Raw genomic sequence first — 25,127 nt, forward strand, 5'->3', positions numbered from 1 at the left:
CTGGCAAGGTCTCAATTCCACAACCCCCTGTTGATTGGTATTAATTGTATTGTCCTCCTTGACTTCTTTACAGTGGAATCAAACTCCCTAACAGCTGTTACATCATTTGCCCAGCAATCAGAGGCAACTGACAAACCACATTATTACCAGGATGGTCTTTACCCACTGAGATCTTGGTGTCCCCATTCACTCAGGCAGTTTCTTTGCAAAGCCCTCGGTCCTGCAAGACTTGCTGCAAATGAACAACAGCACCCCAAGACCTTTTGTTGCTCAGGTCACCTCTTGGATGTGAATTCTCTGGAATTCCAGGACATCTAAGTGTTGTGTTTGCCTTTTAACAGCCACCTGCACCACCATGGCATGAAAAGGGGTTTGTCATTTCCTATGACTACGCTGCCTGGATTTGGTTTTAATCCATAGAACAGAAATATTTGTTCCACATCGACCTTTTGTATTGTCTTTAACTGCTCATTATTTCTCCTTCCACAAAGGGCCTCACACTGTGGCCACAAATCTTTGGTTTGCCTCCTTTTAAAGCATTTCTTTATATACCCCTTTAGTTTTGCTGGCCATACACTTGCTCTTTGCTTCCTTAACTTTCCTTAATTCCTATACTCCCATCTATAGTAGCTTTCCCCTGTTTATGTGTTATTTTTTCATACTGTTTGTTCACTTCTCTAATCCAGGCTGGTTCTTATCTACTAATACAACTGAGTGCAGCCTTTGAACACCTCGGAGAACACTTAAACATTCATCCCTGATGTTATCTTTCTGCATCCTTTTATTCTTCTGCCTGAACTGAACAGTGACTGATTTCCTTTTGGGGAAAAGAATAAAAGAAGATGTATTTATTAGGGCCTCCAGCTTGCTCCCGTTTGCTGGTAAGAAATGTCTGTGTGCTCCGAGCACTGCCACGGTGTTCGTTGTGGTTAATTCCTCTTGACAGGGAAAATGAGGTCTAAAGGCTGCATTCACCCACCTTGAGGGCACTGTTTGCACAGTCTGAAGGGCTGGAAGGGACCTGGAAAGATCAAACCCCTGCCAGAGCAGGACCAGCTAGAGCAGGGCACACGGGGACTGGTCCAGGTGGGTTGGGATGTCTGCAGAGAAGGAGCCTCCACAGCCCATCTGGGCAGCCCCTGCCAGGGCTCCCTCACCTCAACAGGGAACAAATTCCTCCTTGTGTTTCTTTGGAACCTCTTATAGAATCGTTTTAGCTAGAAGAGACCTTTAAGCTCACGGATTCCAGCCTCTGTCCCAGCCCTATCACCCACCGGCCCATTTCCCTCAGGGCAACATCTCCAAAACCCCTCCAGGGCCAGTGACCCAGCAGCTCCCTGGGCAGCCCCAATGCCTCACAACCCTCAAACTCCTCTTCTATTCCAGCTTGTGCCCGTTTCCCCTTGTCCTACCCCTGAGAACAGCCTGGCTCCATCCTCCCCACACCACCCTTGGTGTACGTGTGAACATCCATGAGCTCGCCCCTCAGTCTCCTCCAGCCCCCTCAGCTTCACCAGCAGGGCGATGCTCCACTCCATCATCTCCGTGGCCCTGCGCTGGACTCTCTCGTTACTCGAGAAACCCCCAAGCTTGGAACACTCTCAAGAAGCGACAGGAACGGGGCAGAGAGCGGAGGAGAGAGGGGCTGTAGGGGGCAGGCCGCCGCCCCGCCCGCGTCCCGCTCCTCTTCCGGGGTCCCGCGCTCAGCGCCCTCAGGCGCCGGGGCCCTCCCCGCGGCCCAGCCTCGCCCCGCGGCCCTGCCCCGGCCCCTCCGCCGCCGCTCACCTGCCTGGCCCCTCCCCGCGGGCTGGGGGAGCGGGGCCGGGGCGCCGGGGCAGCGCACACCCCACGCGAGTCACCGCGGGCGGAAGGGGAGCGGCTGCGTGACACACACACACACACACACACACACACACACGGAGCCCGGCGGCTGCCGCGCGGCTCCCGGCATGGGGAACATAACTTGTGTCCCTCAGGCACCTGGCAGGCTGCGGGGCTCCTTCCGAAGGAAGCCTTCCCTCAAGAAAGAGTAAGTACTCCGGGTTTCTTGGGACTGAATGGGGAGCCGTGTCGCCTCCCCGCTGGCGCTGTGCCCCGCTCGGGAAAGCCGGGCGTGAGCTGTTTGCTCGGCAGGATGAGGCCCCGGCGTGGTGTCAGGGGGTGCTGGGCAGTGCTGAGGGCATTCGGCTCCTCGCAAGTGCCCGGGAAGGAACCCTGAGGCGGTGGTGCTGGAGTGTCCCGGCCCCGGGAAGAGCCGGCGCCGGTTTAAGTGGGTTCTGCACGTTAAAACCCCCCGGGACGGGCAGGGCAAGGTGCGCAGCGCCCGGCGCTCCTGCTTTTCAGCCGTGCTTTTGTTTCTTTGTTCACGGTGCCCAGAGTTGCGGTGTCGTGGGGGAAAATAAAACCCTCCCACTGTTCACACTCGTCTTAGTTCAGAGAGAAAGCCCCAAATCGCGAGGCTTTGCCTGCACGGTTTCACCTGCCTTTGCAGCCCCGAAGGAAGACACGACACAAAAGGTGCTGTGAAGAGCTCAGGGGACTTTGGTGCTGGGTTTAGGTACCACAGGGAGGGATGGCTGTCCCAAATTAGAGCCTTCCAGGGAGCACAGCACGAGCTTCGCTTTGCTCACCGCCTGTCCCGTGCTCCCATCAGCCGCTGCCGGTACCAAAACACACATGGAGCAGAGCTCTCCCCATCCTGAGCACTGCACCCGTCCAGGGTGATTCCTCATGAACCCCACCTGCATTGGGTTCAGCCTACGTGCTGGCCTTTGAGGCAACCCCATCACCTCTGCTAGGCTGAGTTTCTAATTGAGAGGAGACACCGAAACGCTCCCCTTGGTGTGTTGTGCTGCCATAAATTGTGGGCAAACCTGGAGCAGTCTGTAGGGCTGTTGTGGGGTAAAAGAGAAGGGATCAGCTGGGGAATTTGGAGCCTGGAGGACTGAGATCAGGTGGCTGTGGTGGAGCAGCCAAGCCTCAGAGCACCTCCTCTCCCCACTCACTCCCAACTTCCCACGCTCGTGGCTCACCCTGGAGATAAGCCTGGTTTCTGCTGAACTAAGTGCTGCCAATACAGGTTGAAAGAGGGAGCAACTGCTGGGAAATCCCAACAAAACAGTCCCAGTGCTTCTTAAACGACATCAGTAGCTGCTCAGTAATGGTGTGCATGCAAGGAGAAGCTGGGGGCCTTGGAAGGAAAGAGAGGAAAACCACACAGATAGAAAGAAACCCTGTTTGTATGTGTTGGTGTATGTGCACATGTGCATTTCCACTCCAGGGGCTCTGGAGTAGTTGCCAGGGCTGGATTTGGTCTTTGGATTTTGTCACGGCACGTGTGGGCTCTGTGCTGATTTGGAGACACAGATGAGCCCAACTGATCATTTGCTTATGCAAAGATGTGTCCAAAAACCCAAGGGAACACCCAACAAGTGCAGCACAAACCCCACTACAGTTCTCCCAGGCTGTTTATCAGCCCTTTGCTGGGCTGGGATGATTAGAGAGCCCGTGACAAATTGCTTGCTTAGCTTCCTGGCTTATTTCTGGGCAGGATTCACTGTGCATCAGCCTGGATCTGTGTTTGCATGTGTGTGTGTTTTTTTTCTCCCTTCTATAGACAAAATGGCAAGAAAAAACTGCCCAGCTTTTTTGGTATAGAAGGAGGGCAGGAGGGAGATACGACCACAGACAAAATCCTGCAGTATATTCCAGGAAAGGCAAGTACAAACACATCCAACCTCCCTCCCCACTGCTCCCAGAGGTTATTCCCACCAACCCCAAGTACTGTGCATAAAAGGGATGATGTGTCTGGGGGATTTGTCACAAGAAGATGAAGGTCACATCTGCATGCCCAGGAAAGGGTGAGCCCTGTGCCCTCCACTGCAGGAGAAACAACTGCTCAGGGGTCTCCCATGAAGGTGTTTTGGGGACCTGCCATCAGGCAAAATGTGTGATGAGGTGGGAGGGTCATGCTGAGAGCAAAGCAGGCAGCATGGTGGGAATATCTCCCACGCCCCTTTGCTCTGGGTTCTTTTGTTTCTGGTTAGCCTGTGAGGGAAAGGAAAATGAGAGTGAGCATTCAAAGGTGGGGTGATTCATTCCCACGCTGCAATGAGACGGAGCAGGCAGCACATTAGCAATAAGCCCTGGGAAGGTAATCAGGAAGGGCAGGTCTGTCCTGGGCATGTACCAGCCTTGTGGCCATATGGCCCATTTCCCAGCACTGCTGAGGGAAAGCAGAGGTGAAAGGATGAACCCCAGGAGGTTTGCTCAGTCCCTTTGGGTGAGGCAGGGAGGTGGACTGAGGCACAGGGCCTGTTGGGCTGTGCTGGGTGTGCATCTGCCCCTCTGCATGGCAGGTAGGCTCCATGGAGATGGGGGAAGGGGAACCAGGCAGAGAATCAGAGTCTGGCAGGTGTCATTTCAGAGGTCAGCAGCAGGACATTATCTCTTGGGTTTGAAGCAAGTCATAAAGTGCTTGCCAAGGGTGTGGGGTGTTGCAGGACCCAATTCTGAGCAGCTCTGCTCATGTACTTGAGGTTGTTGCAGAGATTCAAACATCTACTCCCACCCTGCAGCCCTTTTCCTTTCAGCTGCTCCCAGGTTGGCCCTTTCCAACCCAAAGGACCTTTGCTTTTCCTCATGTGAGCCTGAGAAGGGAGCAGGACTGGCATCCTACTCCCTGAAATGCCATCCTCTCTCCTGGGGAACGTGTCTTGGACTGCACAGGTGGGAAGCACAGCAGAACTGGGGCTGTGTCACACTCCTGCTCATTAGTTGTGAGTGAGAGTAATGAGCACGTGGGACTCAGCTGGCAGTTGGGTTGGGCAGCACTTGAGAGGACCAGATCCCAGCTAGATCCTGGGTCCTTCCCCTGGGGAAGCAGGGAGAGCTGACGTGTTAGTGGATCCTGGAAAACAAATCCTGTGAGCTGACAGGATAAAGGTCACAGAGAAGTTACTCACTTGGGAGCACAGAAGAGTGTGAGATCTCCTGAGAGAAGCTAGGAGGGTGGAGTGGTTATTTAGATGTTACCCTTGCCAGAGGCAGATGGGATTCAGATTCCCTGCTCAGCCACAAGCTTCTTGTGTGGCCTGGAGAAGGCTTTGGCTTCCTTTCCTCCTCTAGCCTTTCCAGGAGAAACACCTCCAAGGAGGTGAGCAGCTGCTGCAGGGCCAGGTTAGAGAGCACCAGACTTCCCATGCAGTCTCAGAGATGAGTTGCCAGACCTCTGGCTATGGCAGTTTGGGAATGGGGCAAGTGACATCCCTGAAAACCAGGCTCCACCTGGAGCCTGCTATGGGCAGCTGGCACACAAAGCCAGTGCCTTTTGCTCCCACCAACCTTCTGCCCTGTGTCCCACACTTCCCAGTTCCTGCTTCTGTGAAGCCTAGAGCAGAAGTGAGGGGGGAGGATGTGCCAGAAGAGCTGCTGTTTCTCATTTGCTGCTTTTATCATTAAACAGCAGCTTTCAGAGCCCTGGGGCACCAGCCTTGCAAGGCTGAGCTCTTCCAGTGATTCAGCTGGGAGTCACTGGGGTCTGCAGGGGCTGAGGCAGGTTAATCATTAACTTGTTCTACCTGTAGGATGAGGCATCTGAGACACAGAGAGGGAGAACATGTCAGGGCACTTGCACTGCCAGAGCCCCACTGCTTTGCCAAACCCTGAGAGAGAGCAGCTTCCCAGTGATCTGCACTGAGCTAACGGAAACAGTGCTGCTGGGGCTGGGGGTGTGGCTGGGGCTGGGGCAGGAGGGTGCTTGCCACCAGTACAGCCCAGCCAGGCCAGTAAACAGCTGACTGGGGAGCATTCCAGAGGACTGAGAAATGCTAGTTCCCATCCATTTTGGCTGCACACTGAGGTGTCCCCTTGGTTTCGAGGGGTGCAGGGATCAGGGAGGTGTGATGCTGGTGGAGGAGGCTGTGACAGCTCTGGTCCCTGACCCTCCCAGGGTATCACAGGCTTCCCAGTGCTGCTTGTGGGGGATGGCCAGATGCAGGCCATGCTGGTGGCTCTAAACCTGCCTGGGAGAGGGCAGGGGTGCATTTGTGGGTGTGAGCCTCAAATGGAAAGCAGCAGGTAGGAGGTGGGCACCCTGCTGCCCCTGGTGCAGCACAAAAAGGCTGGGCTTGCTTTTACCAAGGACTTGTGCTAGATTTAATGATGGATTTAATAATGTCCAGCTCCCTGCTGCTGCTCTCCTGAGGTGTGGGCAGGAGCCTGTGGTAAGATGCAAGGGCAGTTCTCCTTACACGTACACAAATGTTGGATTCATTTGGGGTTTAACAGTGGCACCCCACTGAAAACAACAGGAGAGACCTGCCTGGTAGAAGACAGAAGAAGACCTGAACAGTCCCACTTCTTCCTGTGAAACCACAATACCTGATCAGGAGTGATAAGACCACTGGGGCTTGAGAGACTGGTGTGAGGCAGCCTGCAGCTGAAAGGGCAGCAGGAGGTTTAAGTGACGTGATCCTGCTTTGTCCATGCTCCTGGAGGTGCCCCCATGTCTAGCCACTAAATCCAGCTGCCAGTCTTGCTGCAAAACCTTGCAAGCTAGCTGCTTCTTTGGGAGAGGGAAGTATCCCACTCCATTTATTTCTTGCCACACAAGCAGTGCCAATGGGACCTCTCCCTTTGCCTCCTGAGCCCGGCAGGATCCCTGTGGAAGAGGCTGGTGGGTTGCCTGAGCTCTTTGCCAACACTGCTGCTGCATTCCCAGCTCCTGGGTTGCTTTTGCTTCTTGGGCTCTTACGTACTCCTGGGGAATTTGTGTGCCATGGCCCAGGCAGCTGGTAGCCAGCACTGCTGCTTATTGCTGCATTTCATTGCTCCATCCTCCTCCCCTCCCCAGTGCTGGTTGCTGCTCTTATCCCAGCAGGCTTTTGCTGTAGCTGTCAGGTGATCAGTTGCTCTTTGTTCTGACAGTGGCTTGTAGCACAAATGTAATCTTTTCCTAGGCTTAATTGCCTCCCAGGCAGAGCATTAATTGGCAGCCAGCAGGTTCCCACCTCCAGGGAAGGACCTGGCTCTGTCCTGTGCTGCCCATGGCCTGGGCACAGTTAGCAGAGGGGTTAATCTCGTGCCAGAGGGGTGAGTCATGGAGGCCCCAGCAAGACAGATCTGGTTAGCTCTGCTGGCTCTTCATTTATCACAGGGCTTACCCAGCTGTCTCCTTGGCACAGCACACTGGGAGTGGGCACAGGCTGGCTGTGGGAAGCTCGGGGTTGATGGGCTGTCACTCCATCCCTGCCCAGCCCCAGCAGCCCTCTCCCCTCTCATTCCTGCAAATGCTCTTTGGATAGGATTGTATGAGCTCTGGGCAGCCTCAGGCCACCATTCCACCCTGCTTCCCAGCTCCAGCACGGCCCCAGGAAGCACAGCAGCTGCTGCTGGTGTTGAGGAGTCCTCACAGCCTGGTGACCGAGGGGCAGGGTGAGCTTTGCCTCTCCTGCCTGCCTTTCACTGGGGAACAAGCACCCAGGGTCCATGACAAAAGCTGACATTGAGACTTGTACAACTTGACAGCTGTACAAGTGAGGTGTAGACCTGAACCAGTGGTGTGTGTGGGATAACAGCCCTTCCCCTGCTCCCCAGGGACATCAGCCAACCCCCAGAAAGGCAAATGCTCTTCCCAGAGAAGCTGCAGGGAGAGCTTTGCACCCCTGGGATTTAGGCAGTACCCAGGCAGTGCAGCAGCAGCCCTGGGCTGTGAGAGGTGGGTTTGTGCCATGACACAAAAGGAAGAGCTTCTATAGAACCAGAATGCAGGAAATCAGGGAAACCCCAGCCCTGGGTGTTATCTCCCACATCAGCCCTTGCTCTCCCACAGTGCTTGCTGGCTTCCCTCAGCTTTTTGTACTGACAATGAGCAGCTTCACCTCTCAGTGCTTTCCAGCTGCTTGTATGGCTGTGAGACTGCCTCAGAATTGCCTGGGCACCTGAAACAATGGGCTTCATCTAGAGGAACAGGGATCTGGGCAGATGGGAGAGCTGAGGAATCCAGGTGGAACCAGAGCAAAGAAAACCTTCCCACTAACCCAGTGGAAGGCAAAGCTGTGTTTGCTTAGCCTCCATCACTCCTTCTTCCAGTGGATTTGATGGCAGGAGGTCATCTGTGGAGTTGTGAGACTCTAAATGGAGGATGTGCTTCTGCATCCACTCTTTCCCAATCCCAAAAGCTTCCCCTTAGGTCAGTATCTCCCCCTGCCTAGGGGAGGACAGCCTCCCAGCAGTAACTGAATCCCAGCTCCACGCTGGCATGGACACCCAACAACAAACAGCCTGCCCAGGGTGCCTTTCTAAGGACCCTCCTCTGGCAATGTGTCTTCCAGACATCAGGCCCCCATTTCCCAGCACCTCTGACTGTTTTTTTTCCTGAATCCTTGGTACAGAGTATTCAGAATCAGGAAAACCAGAAAGAGAACTTGGACCAGAGGTTCCCCAGCCTGTTCAAGAAGGGACGAAGGAAAACTGTTGTCAGGAATCTGGGCAAGATCATTTATTACTCCAAGGTCAAGTTTAAGTTCCAGCACTGCCAGGTAAGCTGCAGCACTTGTTTGTGGGGGTTTCTCTTCCCAGACATGGAGTGACCTTGCAGGACTGGGGTGGGGGGGTGAAGTGTAACACTGGGAAATGTGACTCAAGAGAGATTTCCTTGGGCTGCTGGGTGGCCCAGGGACTTCTGCTGCCATGCAGTTGATGGGGACTGGCTGGCACCCACCAGCTCCCTGGGCTGTGCTGCCATGCTCAGCTGCCAGGCTGGCAGCAAACCCAGCAGCAGAGGTGTGGTGGGGGGCCCTGGGCTAAGTGACCACTGGCTTTTGTGTGCACAGAGCAGTCTGGGCTGCAGAGGGAAGCTGGGAGGGGGAATGTGTCCTGAGATAAACCCCTAAATGTGTCTTTTGTGCAGGAGGTGAATGACTGCTTCTTGGAGCTGTTCCAGTCTTACCTGTACTTCCAGTCCATGGGCTCCAATGGACTCACTTACCAGGTAGGGCACCTTGGTCATCTCCCAGGGAGTTGGGCAGCGTGGCCAAGCTGGGGGCACTGGGCAGATTGGATGGGACAGGGCAGGGGGCTCTGCTCCTGGGGCTGCCCCTGGCCTTGTCTAGGAAGTCTCAGCAATGCCAGGCTGCTGGGGCGTTTCTTCCTAAGAAGAAAGAGCATTTCTTCCTAAGGACTGCACCCAGACAACCTCAGCTTCACCCAGGTCTAGGGGCAGAAGTAAAGGACCCTGTAGAGGTGGGACAGGGCTTTGTGCAGGGCTGGCAGGCAGGACCAGGGATGGGAGGCATTTGGGCCACCTGGGCTTTATGGAGAGCAGCAAGCACCAAGAGCTGTGCCTTGGCAAGGGTCAGAGCTCCTGTTGCTCAAAATCCCACTGGCCTCAACGCCAGGGGCAGACTTGGCCCTGGCCTCTGAACCAAGGGAGGGTTCCTCATCTGCAGGGCAAGAGAAGGAGGCCTGTGGGAGAAGGTGGAAAGGAAAAAACTGAGGGCAACCTCGGGTAACTATCCTGGCAGAAGCCTCCATCAGTCTCTTAACCTGATGATGCTGGGGAATTACTAACAGTAGGCTGTTTTGCACATGCAGCCAGAACAATCCCAAGGGAACAAATAGGAAGCCCTGAATGTGCTCTCCCTCCACAGGAGTGGCTAAAACTGACTGTGGCTGCTTTGTCATTCATTCATTTCTTTCAGAAGTGATTTATTGTCTTCTGAGTGGATTGAGGTTAATGCAATATGGCAATACACCCCTGGAATCATGCAGCAAAGCCAGCCTTCACCTGAAGGCCACGTGTCAGAACACAAACAAGATTACAAAACCCTCCCATCTACTTTCTAAACAGCTCCTTAGTTTATTAATTCTAGAGGAATTTAAAAGGGATTAATTTGCCAGCACAGGCCTGGGGACACTGCAGCAATTGGCATCTTCTACAAGGCTTGTTTGGAAAGCCCAAGACAGGGAGCACAAGCTTGTCATCTGTTTGGCTGCTTCATTGTAGTGAGACTCTGAAGAGCTGGAGTGTACAAACTGGGCAGCTCAATTCTGCTTCATGGGCATTTCCACCTTCTGGCTTCCTTGGGTTAAACTGAGGATTCACTGAGGTTTCTCTTCAAGCTGGAAGGCTTGGTGCTGAGCTTGATCCAGTCTCCCTCTGGCATTGAGCTCCTGTGGGACCTGATCTAGAAGAACCTGCTTTAGGAGGGGGGTTGGGCTGGATAATCTCTACAGGTCCCTTCCAATCTGTGATTTGCAGAGCCTGCCTGTGAGCTGCCCCCCTAAAATAATGGTGTGGTTCTTCCTTGTGCAGGGACTGCTGCCTCTGAAAGAGCTGAACGTGTGTGAAATTGAGCAGGGGAGGAGCACTGGGCAGGAGGCTCACGCCTTCCGCATCGCAGGTGGGTGTCTCATTGTCTCACCAGAGAGCAGAGGGGGTGTGAATCACCACTCTCTGCTTTGTCCTGCTCTGACCTAGTCCCAGAGTACAACCACAGTTGTGGAAGGAGGTTGCAAAGAGCTGAAGCTTTTCCTCCCAGGGTTTGCATCTCCTCCTCCAAGGCTTCCCTGCTCCTAAACCCCTGGACAGGGACAGAGAGGGCAGAGGAGTGGTGATCCTGTACTTGGGACACATCGTGACAATTCCCACCTCTGCTCAGTCCTTTCTGCACCACATTTGAATGAAGGACTGGAATAAAACTCCTCCCTCCTCTGTGTTGCCATATAAACCCCAAGGGCAGGGAGTGAGTGACTCCACACAGTGATATGTGTCACTGCTCAAGTACAGAGGATGGGCAGCAGTGCCAAGAGGTGAATTGCCTGTACCAATAATGCCAGGCTGGTGATACCAGGACTCAATGTCACTTCACCAACTCTTCCCTCACCAGCACTCCTGTCTCCACTTTTCTCTGAGTGATCTTGCTTTCTAAAAGCTTTCCTGGGCTCACAGAGTGTCTGGAGGCTTCTTTGGGCTTTGTCACTGCTCAGTTACAGCAGGACAGGAATCACAGTTAAAGCATGAAGTGCACAGAGCTGAGAAAGCTCATTTGTGTCCCAGGCCCCCTGTCTGTGTCCTCTGTTAGACAGTTGGAAAATGGCCTCTCAAAAACCAGAATCACTAAAAAAAACCCCAAAGGAAGCAAAAAAAAAGAGCATCACTTATAAAAAGGAGCTGGTACAAATGAGCCAGTAACTTTAAGGACTGCTGAGCTCTTGCTGCACTGTATTAGGCAGGGCTCTCCAACCCTTTTTGGGAGAGTAAAAGGAGAGGAAACTTCTCCCAGGCATAAGCTGTCAGGGGTGTCTGTGCTGGGCTGGGTGGACTCGTTCTGCTTGTATTCAAACATGCAGGAGTGGGGCTGGGTGGAAAATGGCCTCAAGCTTTGTTGGGTTTGTGTCCTGCTCGGGGAAAGAACAAGCCAAAGCCTCTCTGACAAGTGCTGCCTGATAGCAGGGAAGTAAGCAGGGAGGGAGTGATACTTAGGATTGCCAGGAGATCAGTGGAGCAGTTTTCTTCTGGAGGAGGGAAACTCAAGGCACAGAAGGAGCAAGAACCTTGTGTGTGGCCCCACTCAGGGGCAGGGGGGAAGTCTTTAGTCTCATGACTCTGAGACACAAAAGATAGGCATCCATTCTCTTGTGAAATCCCATGGCATCAGTAGATCCCCATGAGCTGTGCTCTGTAGGGTGGGTCAGAAGGTGCTGCCACATTGCAAGTGTGAAGGAGTAGCCTGGGAACGTGCAGAGCACTGACACAGAGAAGTGGTTGGTGGCTTTGTGGCCCATCTCTTGCACAGCCTCTGATGCTGATGAAGTTGCTGAGCACCTTGAGTTACTTCTGCCTCACCTGCAAATGTCACAGCCTTTTAGTGTCTCCAAAGACACTTTAGTGGGAACAAATTGCTCCTGCACTGGGAACAGGCTTTCTTGCTTCCAGTGCTCCTCTGGAAGTGTCTCCAAGGAAAGAGGAAGGACAGGGCAGAAGACAAGAGCACGAGGGCCAGCACAGGTTGCTCAGCATGGCTGTGTCATAGCCCTGCTGCAGCTGCCTTTGGGGCTGAGGGAAATGGCAGACACTGAATTAGCAGCAGCCTTTCAGGCTCTGCTTCACAGCCTCTCCAGCAGCTCCTGCACAAGCTTCAGACACGTCTCACTCTTCAGGCTTAGGGAGGAGTTTCTTTTCTCATTTTCTCTTCCTCTGGGGCCCTGTTTAGATGTGGCAAAGCAAACAGCCCTCAGGATGCATCTGAAAGGAGGAGGTAGCAGAGTCAGGCAGTGCCATGTTAAGGGTTATGCCCTACCAGCAAAACTCCTGCCATTTGTCTGAGGGTCTGGATGCCCAGAGCTGCCAGAATATCTAGATAACACTAGCACCTTTATACCTTTAGAGTCATGTTATCTCCACTGCAAAGACAGAGAAACCAAGGCAAGAGGAGATGAGAGCTCAGTGCCAGAGGGACACTGAGGGGCTGGAGCACAAGGGTACTGGGGAAGGGCTGAGGGAGTGGGGGTGTTGAGCCTGGAGAAGAGGAGCCTGAGGGGAGCCAGCAGCACTCTCTGACACTCCCTGACAGGAGGCTGCAGGGAGCTGGGGGTTGGGCTCTGCTCCCAAGTAACAGGACAAGAGGAAACAGCCTCAAGTTGCACCAGGGAAGGTTTAGATTGGAGATTGTCTTAATTGACTGTTGTACATAAATAATGCAGGAATTATGAGGTGAAGGATTCCACAGAAGGGCAAAGTATCATGCTTACCCAGTGCCTTGGCTTATCTGAATGCTTCCAGGTCCTGCAAAGCCAGACCTCACTGAGCATGCACCAAGTATGATTTCATAGGAGCTCCCTGGTAAATTATTAATCACAACATACATTTTGCAGCCTGCCAGAAATGATTATTAATGCCACTGGGTTGTGTCTGTAGTGAGTGGCAGAGGGTGTGAGAGGCGTTTTTGCTCGTGCCACAAAGTGAGTGATAGCTGGAAACACTAAAACCAACAAGATACAGGGCAGTTCCTCCCTCCAAGAGGGTGTCTGAGAGCAACTTCAGCTTGTCTGGCACTGATTAAATAGGCTGAAGCAGTAAATAAACAGGATCAGAAAGTTACTCATGTTCTACATGTTGAGTGCCAAAGTAAAACTAAGAAATAGCATGAAACCCTTGTGTTGAGTTGGGCTGGCTGCAGAGGCATGTTCTCACAGTCTCTGCCCACAGAGATGCTTTTCACAGACTGTTGGGGACTTTGAAGGCTGAATTCTGTCTGTTGGGTTCCAGCTTGACTTTTGGACCATTTTTGATTTGGGATTGAAAAGTGACTGGTGGTCAGAGCTAGATGTGGCTGCATGAGCAGATGGTGGGAAGGTGCTGGAGTGGTCCCTGCCAGGATGCTCCCCAGCAGCCTGCTGTGAGGCAACTTGCCCAAGGTGGTGGCAGGAAGGGCTGGAGCATGATGTCAACAGAGCAATGCTCTCACAGGCAACCCATGGTGTCATGTGCAGAGCTTAACAGCCCTGGCCAACTGATTGCTTTCTGGTGCTGTAATTGGTGCCCTTATCTGCTCAGCTCATCTCAGTGTCTCACATGCCCAGGTCCTCTGCTGAATCCCCTTATCGTGTTCTGCCCTACTGAGTCAGAGCTGAAGCAGTGGCTTTATCACCTGGAGAAACAGATCCAGCTGAATGGAGGAAGCCTTGGCTTGCCCTTCCTCTCTCAGGTTGGTGTCTTGGGTGGGTGAGGAGCACAGCCCTTTCCCAGGCTGTGAGATCAGAGCTGAAGGACCCAAGAAGCTGTGTCAGCTGGGGGGATGCTTGGAAAGGCAGCGTACAGGTGATGTACCAAGTGGGATTATTCAGCCCCAGCTGGAAAACTGGCTCCTGCACAGATTTATTTACTCTCTCCTGCTTCTGCCATGCTTGAAAAGTGTCCTGAGATGGGTGATGGGCTAACTAAACTCTTAGGGGAGGATATGTCTAGGCTGCTTCTCAGTTCTGCTCCTGTCCCCAGAATGAATGGAAGCAGAGCTCCCTGGGGAAGGAGGAGCTGCGGTGGTCTGTGCAGAACATGCCTGTGCAGGAGTGGAGAGGGACCCAGCGAGAATCCCTTGGTGATGTCCTCTGTGTTTCCAAAGTGAAGCTTCAGCACCTGCCTTTCCAGGTAGGAACATCTCTGGGGAACAACCTCCTGTCAGCACAGCTTGGAAAAGGCAGAGGATGGAGTGACTAGTGCAGGCTCCTGCCCACTGCTGCCACTGATCCAGCAGGTCCTTGAAGGGTCAGGTGGGCAAAAAGGCCAGTGAAATCCTGGCTGGGCTCAGCAGTGGGGTGGCAGCAGGAGCAGGGCAGGGATTGTCCCCTGTGCTGGGCCCTGGGGAGGCTGCAGCTCCAGGGCTGTGTTCAGTGTTGGCCCCTCACTCACTGCCACAGGGACACTGAGGGGCTGGAGAAGGCTGAGGAAATGGTTGAGGCTGGAGCTGAGGCAGAACTGTTTCCCTGAGAGGGGTGTGAGCCCCTGTGCCAGGCTGCCCAGGGAGCTGGGGCAGTGCCCAGCCCTGGAGGGATCCCAAAGCCATGGAGCTGAGGTGCTGAGGGCTGTGGGTCAGTGCTGGGCTGGGCAGGGTGAGGGCAATGGGTGGGCTCCAGCAGCTTCAAGGGCTTTCCCAACCAAAACAATGCCATCATTTTACCAGCATCCTGGTGAATGGGAAGAGGTCTGTTCCTGCTGCCCTGGCCCTGCAGCTGAGCTTGGGGACAGCACCCGTGTGAGTGTTTGCAGGACAGGGCTGGCAGCTGGAGCTGGCAGGGTCTCCCGAGCAGCCCTGTTGCAGGGAAGCAGCTTGGCTGTTTCTACAGCCCTTGCCTCAGGCTGCTGTCAGAAAGACAAAGCAAAGGGCTCTGAGAGCTGAGCCCTGGCTGACTGTTCACAGGGAACCCCCTTCCCCTTTGCTTTCCAAGGAGCAGCACGACCGCCTGCTGGTGCTTTACCCTTCCACGCTGGTGATCGTGTCTGAGGAGCACAACAGCCTCTGCTTTAAGGTGAGTTCCTTTTGGAGCACCTTCCTGCTCTCTCTCACCCATCCACAGTGGCTATTTCTGCACTTCTTTGCCTTGTTGCTCCCCTCCACCTGGGATCCCTCGTGCTCCTGTGCTGGCAAGGGCTTTCCCCCACGCTGCTCCTTTGCCAGCTGAGCAGGCAGAGGGATGTTGCAAGTTATCTTCCCATGAGAAACACCTTGCCTTCCTACAAAAGCCCTGGGGGGAAGGAGCTGGCTGCCAAGGAATCCAAGTCTCTGGGAGGAGGGAGGCTGGCGTGTTTCTGTGTGGTTATGCTGGCAGAGAGCCTGGCTGGCTTGCTCGAGACAGGAGCTGGAACAGCCCCAGAGAGTGCCCTGTGGGGGCTTTGCTTCCCAGGCCCTGCTGTGTGGGACCCCTTGAAGCAGGCAGCATCCAGGCAGCACATCTGATGCTCCTGGGGAAGGGCAAAGGCACTGAGTTGGTGCCTTGTCTTTGATGCTCTTTGCCTCTGTGGAACAGGAGCCCTAAGTGATGGCTGGGCACACCTGCCAGCAAGGCTAAGGAGGCCTGTGTGCCCCAGGAGATGTGAGATGAGCTGCTGTAGACCACTGGTGTGGCTTTGCTTGTAGGAGAAATGCTGGCACAGATAGGCACTGTAGGCTCTGGGTGCCCATGGCCTGAATGGTCCTTAAACCTGCTTGCCAGCATCCATGGAAGGCTGCAGTGGTTGTTGAGCAGCTCTGTGCTTGCTGGCCCTGTTTGCCTGTGCTACAACAAAGATGCCAAAAAGCACTGAACTGTCTGTGACCCCACACGGGCAGCATCCTCCTGAGTCACTGAGAGAGGAGCCAGTGACAAGGACACCCCACAGAGACTGAGGGCTTGTGAAGTTCAGTGGGAACTCACTGGCATCCTTCTTCCCATCGTTTCCCTGTGCCTCCACCAGGCCCTTGAGCTGTGCAGGCTGCTTCTAATGCCAGAGAAGGCCTGCATGGAGCATCTCCCTGGCATGAGGAGGGCCAGACACCAGGCAAGCTCTCCTCCATCCCCAGTGCAAGCAGAGGGTGTTTCCCAGCAGCTGGTGACTCGTGTGACACACCTCAGCCAGAGCCTGTTTTCGGGAAGGTGTTGCTCACAGCTCCTGGGAATGGGCACTGCAGAAGGGACCTTTTGGGCTGGGCTCTCAGATGAACTCACCTCTTTTGAAACCTTAAACCAGATTTGGCTGTGCAATGTTCCCTTCCCACGGTGCCTGAGCCCGTGTCCCTGGCTGGTTGGCTCTCTGGGCTGATGGCAGAGGCAGGACCTGATTCACCACCCTGTGACACCCCAGTGGGAACCTGATTTTCCACAGGCATGTCAGGGCACAGGAGCCTTCTTGCCAGGGCTTCTGCAAATCAACTTCCCTTCCCTGAGAGCAGATGCTGAGCCTCACAATTTGTGTGTGAAGGAATCACCCAGCCCTTTTGTTCTTCCTTTTCATACAAACCACAGGAGCTGCCGAGTTTGTGTGTGGGATGGGGAAGGGGAAAGCAGGGCCTGAGCCTGCTGGGATGGGGTTCACCCAAAGCAGCAGGCTCTTGGCTCATCACTGATGGGAAAAGGCCCTGGGCAAGGTATAAATCAGCAAGGAGGGAGCTGCTGGTAGGGAGCAGGTTCACTCTGTGGGGAATGATGCTGCTGCACTTCTCTACGTGAGGATCCAGCCCCTGGGTGGTTGAGCTCCCCTCCCATGGAGAGGGGGCTGTTGCCTTAGGAAGGGCAGGACACTGGGTGCCTGGGGAAAGCCCTACAGTGTCCTTAGTGGCAGGAGAGTTTGCTCAAATAGGCTGGAGGGGTGAGGAGTGGCAGGAGCAGCACACAACAGCCTCACAGCACCTGCACTGGCTGCAGCGTCAAAGTCCAGTTGGACACTGGAGCGTGGCCAGAGCTGGGGAATGGGCTGGAGCTTGAGTCTGATGGGGAGCAGCTGAGGGTCCTGGGGGTGTTCAGTGTGGAGAAAAGGAGGCTGAGGGGAGACAGGAGCACTCTCTGCAGCTCCTTCACAGGAGGCTGCAGTGAGGTGGGGGTTGGTCTCTGCTCCCAAATGGTTCTGTGATGCTATGATGTGTCCCTTTGGCTTCTCCCTGCTCAGAGAGAGATGAGAAGTCAAGCAGTGTGCTCACCTGTGAGATGGTTCCAGTGCAGAATCTGCTTCAGCTGCTCTCCCAGGACTGTTCTTGTTTCATTTCTGTCAGGAAAATTCAACTTAGGGAGCCCTCAAGAAAGAGGAGCCCTGTGTCCTAATTCAGTGTTGACAAACCCTTGGCCCTTCTGCCAGATTGCCCATCACCGAGAATGAAAGTGTCAGTGATGACACTTAGAGGACATCTGGCAGCAGAGCAGAAGGTCTGGATGCTGCCCATCCCAGAGAGCTCACAGGAGAGCTGGCCCTGGCACAGACCAGTGCCCGTGGCCAAGGGACACTGGGTGATGACAGAGCATGCTGGTGGGTGTATCTGCAAAGGCACTGTTCCACTTAAGGGCAACAGCACAGGGTGCCTTCTAACTCCAGGTTTTCTTCCAGGGACAGGCTGCTTTGGCTTCTCTTGCCTCAGCTGCCTGCTCCAGCAGCATACATGCCAGGGGCAAGCCCCTGTCCCATCACAGGAGTGGCATTCACAGCTGTGCTGTGTAGCACCAGGGCTCACGTTTCAGCAGCTGGCCTTGGCAGGGCTCAGCCCTGGCTTTGTGAGGCTTGGCAGGGTTGGGGTGGTGGGCGTTCCTGTCTGCAAGGCTGGAGAGCTCAGTCCAGCAACTAAAACCTCGTTTGGGATCATGGTTGCAGACTTTTCTGGAGAAGTCAGACATGAAACTGTGGGAAAGTGCTGAAAGCAGAAGCAGAGGGGAAGGGAGTGCTTTTCCAAGCTGAGATCTCAGGAGGGACTTAGAAGAAAGGCTCTGACCAGGGGACTGGGATGTGTGTGAGGAGGAAAGGCTGTGGGAGCTGGGGCTGTTCAGCCTGGAGAAGAGAAGCCTGAGCTCAGGGGATCTCAGCAACACTAAAGGGCAGATGGGAAAGGATGGGGCCAGTGTATGTTGTGTGGTGGCCAGTGACAGGACAAGGGGGAACAGGCACAGACTGGCACACAAAAAGTGCCCCTGGAGCAGGAGGAGCAAGTCCTTCGGTGCTGAGGGGAGGGAGCCCTGGCCCAGGCTGCCCAGGGAGGGTGTGGAGGCTCCTCAGGAGGTTTCCAACCCCATCTGGACACGTTCCTGTGCCCCCTGAGCCAGGGGAAGCTGCTGGAGGCAGGAGCAGCTCTGCAGGGCCCTTCCAGCCCCAGCACTCTGTGACTCTGTGGGGTTCTGGGATTCTGTTCCCATGAGCTGCTTTCAGCTGCACAGTCCTAAACCCACTTCTCTCTCCCCCAGGGTGAGCTGCCACTCAATGCCATCCAAGTGCTTTTTGAAGAGAACGAGAAAACTTCCTTTTTAATAGAAGGTGTGTGCCCAGCAGCAGCTGGTCTCAGGGGTTGGGCTGACACCGTTCCTGCCTCTGCTCAGCCATGTCTGCACCCAAGCTCTGTGAGCTGAACCACTTGCAAATCTCAGCAGAGCCTGGCTTTGCTGGCAGGGAGAGGCTGTGAGGCAGCAGCAGCACTTGCACAGGTCCCCCCACCATCATTTAGATGTGGGCTGGGCTTCCCCTGCACAGGTCCCCCCATCATTTAGATGTGGGCTGGGCTTGCCCCTGCACAGGTCCCCCCATCATTTAGATGTGGGCTGGGCTTGCCCTTGCACAGGTCCCCCCCCATCATTTAGATGTGGGCTGGGCTTACCCCTGCACAGGTCCCCCCCCATCATTTAGACTTGGGCTGGGCTTGCCCTTGCACAGGTCCCCCCATCATTTAGACTTGGGCTGGGCTTGCCCTTGCACAGGTCCCCCCATCATTTAGATGTGGGCTGGGCTTGCCCCTGCATAGGTCCCCCCATCATTTAGACTTGGGCTGGGCTTGCCCTTGCACAAGTCCCCCCATCATTTAGATGTGGGCTGGGCTTGCCCTTGCACAGGTCCCACCATCATTTAGACTTGGGCTGGGCTTGCCCTTGCCCTCCACTCAGGCAGGTGCAGTACCAAAGGCAGAACATTCCCCTTGTCCCTGCACCGGTCTCTGGGTCCTGGGAGGAAGGTTGGGAGGGATGGAGGAAGGGGATTCCCATGGGTTTCTGAAGGAAGCAGCACAGACCATGGAGCAAACCCAGTGAGAGCAGGCAGGGGTGTTTTGACAGGCCGACTGATCAACTCGATCCGGGTGATCTGCCACAGCTATGAGGATTACCAGGAGTGGCTCTACTGCCTCAAAACAGCCCAGTTCCGCAACGCTGACTCCTCCCTGTCCGGCTCAGAGAGCTTCTCAGGGTCAAAGCTGCCACACCACAGCCAGGTAACAGATGCTCTGCATGCTCCCAGGACTCCCACCTGCCCTGTGTCTGCCCACATGGTGTGGGTGCTCTTGTGACACAGCAGACTTTGCTTCAAGGGGGTGGGTGGCAGGAGGATGGGGCAGACACTTTGTTCTGGAGTGTCCAGTGCCAGGACAAGGGGTGATGGACATCACCTGGAACACAAGTTCTGCCCTAAACTTAAGGAGCAAGTCCTTTGGTGCTGAGGTGAGGGAGCCCTGGCCCAGGCTGCCCAGGGAGGGTGTGGAGGCTCCTTCTTGAGAGGTTTCCAACCCCACCTGGACACGTTCCTGTGCCCCCTGAGCCAGGGGAACCTGCTGGAGCAGGGGCTGGGGCTGCAGCAGCTCTGCAGGGCCCTTCCCACCCAAACCCCTCTGGGATTTTATGATTGAGTCCCCTGTTTGAAGGCTGTCATGAAGCTGATGATCCCTGCAAGTTACTTTGAAGCCCCACATTACATGGTGTGGGGATACACTATATTAGGTTCCTTCACAAGCAGACCACAGGCTGTGACTGTGTTATGCAGTGAGCCATTGGCACAAGGACACTGACAGGGTCTTGCAATGAAGAGGAGACCCATTTTGCAGCCAGGATGGAGTGAAGTTGCCTGAGCTCCCTGCTGCAAGCCCTCTTCATTTGCCCCTGTGGCCTTTGCAAGCTGGACTCAGCCAGTGGGGCAGCCACTTGCCTGGCCCTGGCATGCAGGAACGTTGTGCTGGGCTGGTGATGCTGCGCTTGAGAGATGGGGCTGGGGAGGGCTTGATGTACCTGTGACCACACAGAGGGCTGTTCCCACACACTGTTCTTCTCTCCCATCTAGTTTGGTGGCAGTGGGAGAGGGTCACTCACTTCTGACGGCCGTACAAACTCCTGGGCCTCGGGAGGGAGAGTGGCCACGTTAACACACGTGTCCCAGAACAGCGGCTCTCTCCCCGACGGACAGCCCTTCGTGCTGATGCCTGACAGCAGGATGCTTGAAGACCCCCTCTCCCCTGGTTATTCCCAGCCTCTCCACGTAAGTGAAGCCCCCCAAAAGTCTGGGATGCAGCTGGGGACAGACACTGAGCAGTTGGTGCAGGCTGAGCTCGGCTGGTCAGTGTTTGCACAGCAAATCCAGCCCTGGAGCCTGTGTTTGTCCTGGCTCAGCTTGCTCGCTGCTGCTAAGGGAAATGTCTCATCCCACTGCTCCACTCTGCATAAGGACTGTTTTGCACATTGTAAAAGGGCAAATGGAGCTGTTCAAAGGTCAGGAAACCCCAAAGTAGAAGCCTGTGCTCTGGCCCTATGGCCAGGGTGCTGTGTGTGTGCATGGGGAGGAGCACACGGGGTACATGCCAATGCCCAAGCGTGGCAGGGGGGTGTCTGCACCCAGGATCCTTCAGCCCCAGGGTCTGTCTTCTCATTTCAGTGCCTGGCACAGGCCAACTGGCCAAGCACGGGCTTGCCAGCACAGGACCTACGGCGGGGAGGCAGCGCCAGGAAGTCCAAAAGCAAATGTGGGCCCTGTGGGCAGCAGCTGCCCAGCCAGGACTCAGAGAGGAGCATCTGCAGCCTCATCCCTGAAAACCCCAAGGGCGAGCTCCTGTCCTGTGTGTACAACGAGCCCTACTCTGCACATGGATTGCACCATCACCCTGCAGCTCCCCCACCACACCTGGACCTGAGCAGCGTAAGGGGCTGGGATGTGGTGGGGCTGTCCTCCTGGGGCTACCCTCCTGCCCAAGGGGGCTCAGGAACCAGTGCACAGAACCACAGTCACAGAGTGGTGGGGGTGGGAAGGGCCCTGCAGAGCTGCTGCAGCCCCAGCCCCTGCTCCAGCAGGTCCCCCTGGCTCAGGGGGCACAGGAACGTGTGCAGCTGGGGTTGGGAACCTCCTGAGGAGCCTCCACAGCCTCCCTGGGCAGCCTGGGCCAGGGCTCCCTCCCCTCAGCACCAAAGGAGTTTCTCCTCGTGCTCCAGTGGCACTGCCTGTGTTCCTGGCACTGGCTCCCACTGAACACAGACTGGCCCCATCCTCTCCACACCTACTCTTTAGGTACTTGTAAGTGTTACTGAGGTGCCCCCTCAGCCTTCTCCAGGCTGAGCAGCCCCAGGGCTGCAGCCTTTCCTCCTCACACCCATGTTCCAGCCCCTCAGCACCTTGGTGTCCCTGCACTGGCCTCTCTGCAGCAGTTCCCTGTCTCTCTGCAGCTGGGGAGCCCAGCACTGGATACAGAACTCCAGATGAGGCCTCAGCAGGGCAGAGCAGAGGAGAAACACAACCTCCCTTGACCTGCTCCTGTTTTATTCTCCCTTGTAGCTGAACAGATGGAGCTTGGTGGGCAGCCAGCCCTCCACAGCCTCCAGCTGCCTGGAGCCGCCGGCCGTGCCCCGCTCCCCGCTCTACGCCGATCCCTACACCCCCAGCTCCAGCGTCCTGGAAGAGGTACCCTGCCTTGCTTATGGCCCTGACTCAGCACACACAAGCTTTTGGCTTCAGAAATTGTGCCTTGGGCCATTTGTTTTCCTGCTGTCTGCCCGAGCCTGGGTGGGATGTGTTAACTCCTGTGGCCTGCATTTCGGGGTGGGGCAGAGCACAGCACAGCTCTTTTTTTCAAGCCAGGACAGAGTCAGAGGGGAACAGGTTTCCCTGGTCTTATCACTGGATGCCTCAGCATCACAGCAATCCCAGGAGGAGCCAGAAACTGCAAAACAAAAGTCAGAGGCTGAGCTGTGATCCAGTCGACAGAAACTGGGGATGAGTCACACACAGACACCACTTTATCCACCCCCAAGAATTCCAGCTGTGATAACCAAGGGCCTGCCAAAGGCCACCATTGGGCTGCTTTGCCTCTCTTGAGAGAAGAGTGTTTCTGGCTGACATCCACCTCACCCCTGAAGTCCTCCTTTCCCTCAGAGGGTTCTTCCTGGCTGCTCTCTGTCCTTCCACCTGAGCTGCCAGTAGGTTTCACCCAACTGCCTTCACATCTTGGCATCTCCCCCCACCTCACTGCAATGACCTGCAGCCATTCCTCCTCTCCCATCTAAGGCCTTCAGGATTGCAGTGTAGCAGTGGGCAGAAAACCTTGCTTTGCCTAAGGTTTGGCAGCAGAGCTGGCTGGGAGGTGGGAAGCAGCAGGTCAGTGTTCCCCAGCTGCCCACAGCAGGTAGCAAAGCTGGGCTTTGGTTTTGGTTAAGTCCCTGCAGTGCCACAGACAGACAGGTTGGGTGCAGGCAGATGGAGGCCTGGCCATGGTGGCAGCCCAACATCTCTCTCTGCAGAGGAGGAGCTGCCAGCCCCTGCCCAGCACCCACTGCAGAGAGCTGCCCACAGCTCCCACCTACAGCACCCCGTGTCGCCTGCAGCTGCGGCCTCCTGCTGATGCTGCTTATCTTCAAGAGGTGAGTTTGTCACTGCTGTCCTGGTGCCCCACACTCTGCAGGCTGCAGGGGAATGCCTGAGGGGCTGGGGGCCCAGAGTGCCTTTCTTCAGGCTGGTCACAAAGCCCTTGGCTCTGTGATGGGGTGCAGCTTGGGGAGCAGCTGGGAGAACCAAGAGCAGGCTGATTCCTGGTGTGTGGCATCCCAGGGCTGCAGGGATAAGTCACCTCCATCAGTGCATCTCTTTCTGTTCAGGTCTCTTCTCTGCAAGAGGAACATCTGGGCCCTTCACTGCATCCTCCAGGTGAGACTCTCACCCCAGCTCACTGGTCTCTGTCTCCCATAAGTGTCACTCTAAGAAGGGCTGAGAGGCTTCCTTTTGCTTCTCCTTCCTTCCTCCTGCTTCCCAGTGGTGAGACCCAAATCTGCCCCTTGCCTGTGTCCATCTGCTGAAGGCAGGTCATACAATCATGGAATTGTTTTGGTTGGAAAAGCCCTTGAAGCTTCTGGAACCCACCCAGTGCCCTCCCCCTGCCCAGCCCAGCACTAACCCCTGGCCCTCAGCACCTCAGCCCCACGGCTTTGGGATCCCTCCAGGGCTGGGCACTCCCCCAGCTCCCTGGGCAGCCTGGCACAGGGGCTGGCACCCCTCTCAGGGAAACAGTTCTGTCTCAGCTCCAACCTCAACCTCCCCTGGGGCAACTGGAGTAACTGGAGCCCCTTCCCTCTTGTCATTCAGAGCCCGACCCCCAGCTCCCTGCAGCCTCCTGTCAGGGAGTGTCAGAGAGTGCTGCTGTCTCCCCTCAGCCTCCTCTTCTCCAGGCTCAACACCCCCATTCCCTCAGCCCCTCCCCAGCACCCTTGTGCTCCAGCCCCTTCCCCAGCTCTGGCCATGCACCAGCCCCTCAGTGTCCCTCTGGCAGTGGGTGAGGGGCCCATCACTGGCTTGGCTTCCCCTCACTGCCCACCAGCTCTGGCCACCCATCACACATGGGGGCTTGTGGTTTGTTGTGTGTGACACTTTCACCCTTTTGCCTACATGCAGTTGCCTCTGGGCTGCAGTTTTGCTGACCCTCCTGCTGGCAGAGGAGGAGGCAGCCACTGGGAGCTCTCTGAGAGCTTTGGTCTGTTCTTCTCCAGATGGGAACATCAGCACTTACGACCTGCCTGAGGCCAGCTGCTCTCAGCATGACTCTGCAGCCTACCACGACTATGCTGAGCTCCAGAGCTTCCAGAGTGACTTCAGCTACGACAACCTGTGGGAAGCTGAGGTGAAGGCACCAGGCAGCCCTCACCCCCACCCAGCCCCACACCAGCAGTTCTACCAGGCCTGAGGGGAGACCTCCACAGCCAGGCACAGAAAAGCCACCAAGCTCTTTTCTTGCTGGGTTTCCCCTCCAGGGTGAGGAGCCAAGGGGGTACATAAGCAAAGGGGAAGGTCCTTGCTCTGTGAAGGGCTGCTTCCCATGTTCTGGCAGGTACAGAGTTCAAATGGATCCCCTAAATCTGAGGGTGGGGACGAAGCACAAAGCCTCTGCAGCCCCAGAGGAGCAGCCTGTGTGCTGTGCTGAGCATGCTTGTGGCTGCCCTGGCTCAGGGAGCCCTGGCTCAATGCCACAGCATTGCACCCCCCAACATAAAAAGAACAAAAAGCTGGTCAGGCTCCCTCAGATAAAAGGGACTTGGGTGTTGAGCCACCCAAAGGCCAAAGCAAAGGGCAGGCTGGTGGCTGGGTTAGTTGGATCGTTTTCCTTTTTACCAAAGCCCTCAGACTAGTCACTCTGAGGAATCCACTGATCCCTGACAGGAGCTGCTAAGCCAAACCTTCCCTCATCGAGCTCTGAAGCCTGCAGAGATGCCTGAGACATGCCCCATCACAGTATATAAGGTTGGGAGCAATAGCTGTGTCTTCCTGCAAGATCAGAGGCATGTGACAGGGTTGGAGGGAAGAAATGGATGGGATGTTCTTTCCACTTGATGCCAAAACAATTCTTTCCTGCCTGGGAAGTGCTGGCTCCAAACCATGGTGCTGAGCTGCAGTGTTCTGAGCCTGACACCTTGGCAGGTGCCAGCAAATACGCCAAGTGGCTGGTGCTTACCAAAGTCTGCCCTGGAAAGGATGCCCTGAGGTTCCTCCTGAGGGGGACTGTGTCCTTTCCTCCCACCCCTCTCTGCACATTACTGGCTCACACTAAATGCTGACTGAAAATCCAGGGAGAGAGAGAAGGAAGGAGAGTCACTACAAGCCAAACTCCAGTAGAGCCATAAGGCTCTGGTGCTCACTGTGATGCCAGTTGGGCTGCTCTCCCTCTTCCCCC

The 25,127-nt window shown here is 55.5% G+C and overlaps 1 protein-coding gene across 1 annotated transcript; it reads left to right on the forward strand.

Annotated features, from left to right (window-relative positions):
- Positions 1-1,930: 1,930 nt before the first annotated feature.
- On the forward strand, positions 1,931-25,041 carry PLEKHN1 (pleckstrin homology domain containing N1). Its single transcript, XM_062013016.1, has 16 exons — positions 1,931-2,029; positions 3,617-3,716; positions 8,394-8,540; positions 8,912-8,992; positions 10,316-10,403; positions 13,585-13,709; positions 14,000-14,149; positions 14,947-15,027; positions 18,418-18,487; positions 19,276-19,430; positions 20,270-20,464; positions 20,858-21,118; positions 21,749-21,874; positions 22,711-22,830; positions 23,065-23,113; positions 23,950-25,041. The coding sequence occupies exons 1-16, from the start codon at positions 1,950-1,952 to the stop codon at positions 24,141-24,143; spliced, it is 2,022 nt and encodes a 673-aa protein (XP_061869000.1). The 5' UTR covers positions 1,931-1,949; the 3' UTR covers positions 24,144-25,041.
- The last annotated feature ends 86 nt before the right edge of the window (positions 25,042-25,127 follow it).

Source organism: Colius striatus, chromosome 21 (genome assembly GCF_028858725.1).
Source record: "Colius striatus isolate bColStr4 chromosome 21, bColStr4.1.hap1, whole genome shotgun sequence".
In the NCBI taxonomy this organism is placed as follows: Eukaryota; Metazoa; Chordata; class Aves; order Coliiformes; family Coliidae; genus Colius; species Colius striatus.

Excerpts from the sequence above, each read along its gene's own strand:
- PLEKHN1 (XM_062013016.1), top strand. The coding sequence starts at position 1,950 with ATGGGGAACATAACTTGTGTCCCTCAGGCACCTGGCAGGCTGCGGGGC. Across the intron at positions 8,541-8,911 it reads TTAAGTTCCAGCACTGCCAG|GAGGTGAATGACTGCTTCTT; the intron begins GTAAGCTGCAGC and ends TCTTTTGTGCAG. Across the intron at positions 14,150-14,946 it reads TTCAGCACCTGCCTTTCCAG|GAGCAGCACGACCGCCTGCT; the intron begins GTAGGAACATCT and ends TTGCTTTCCAAG.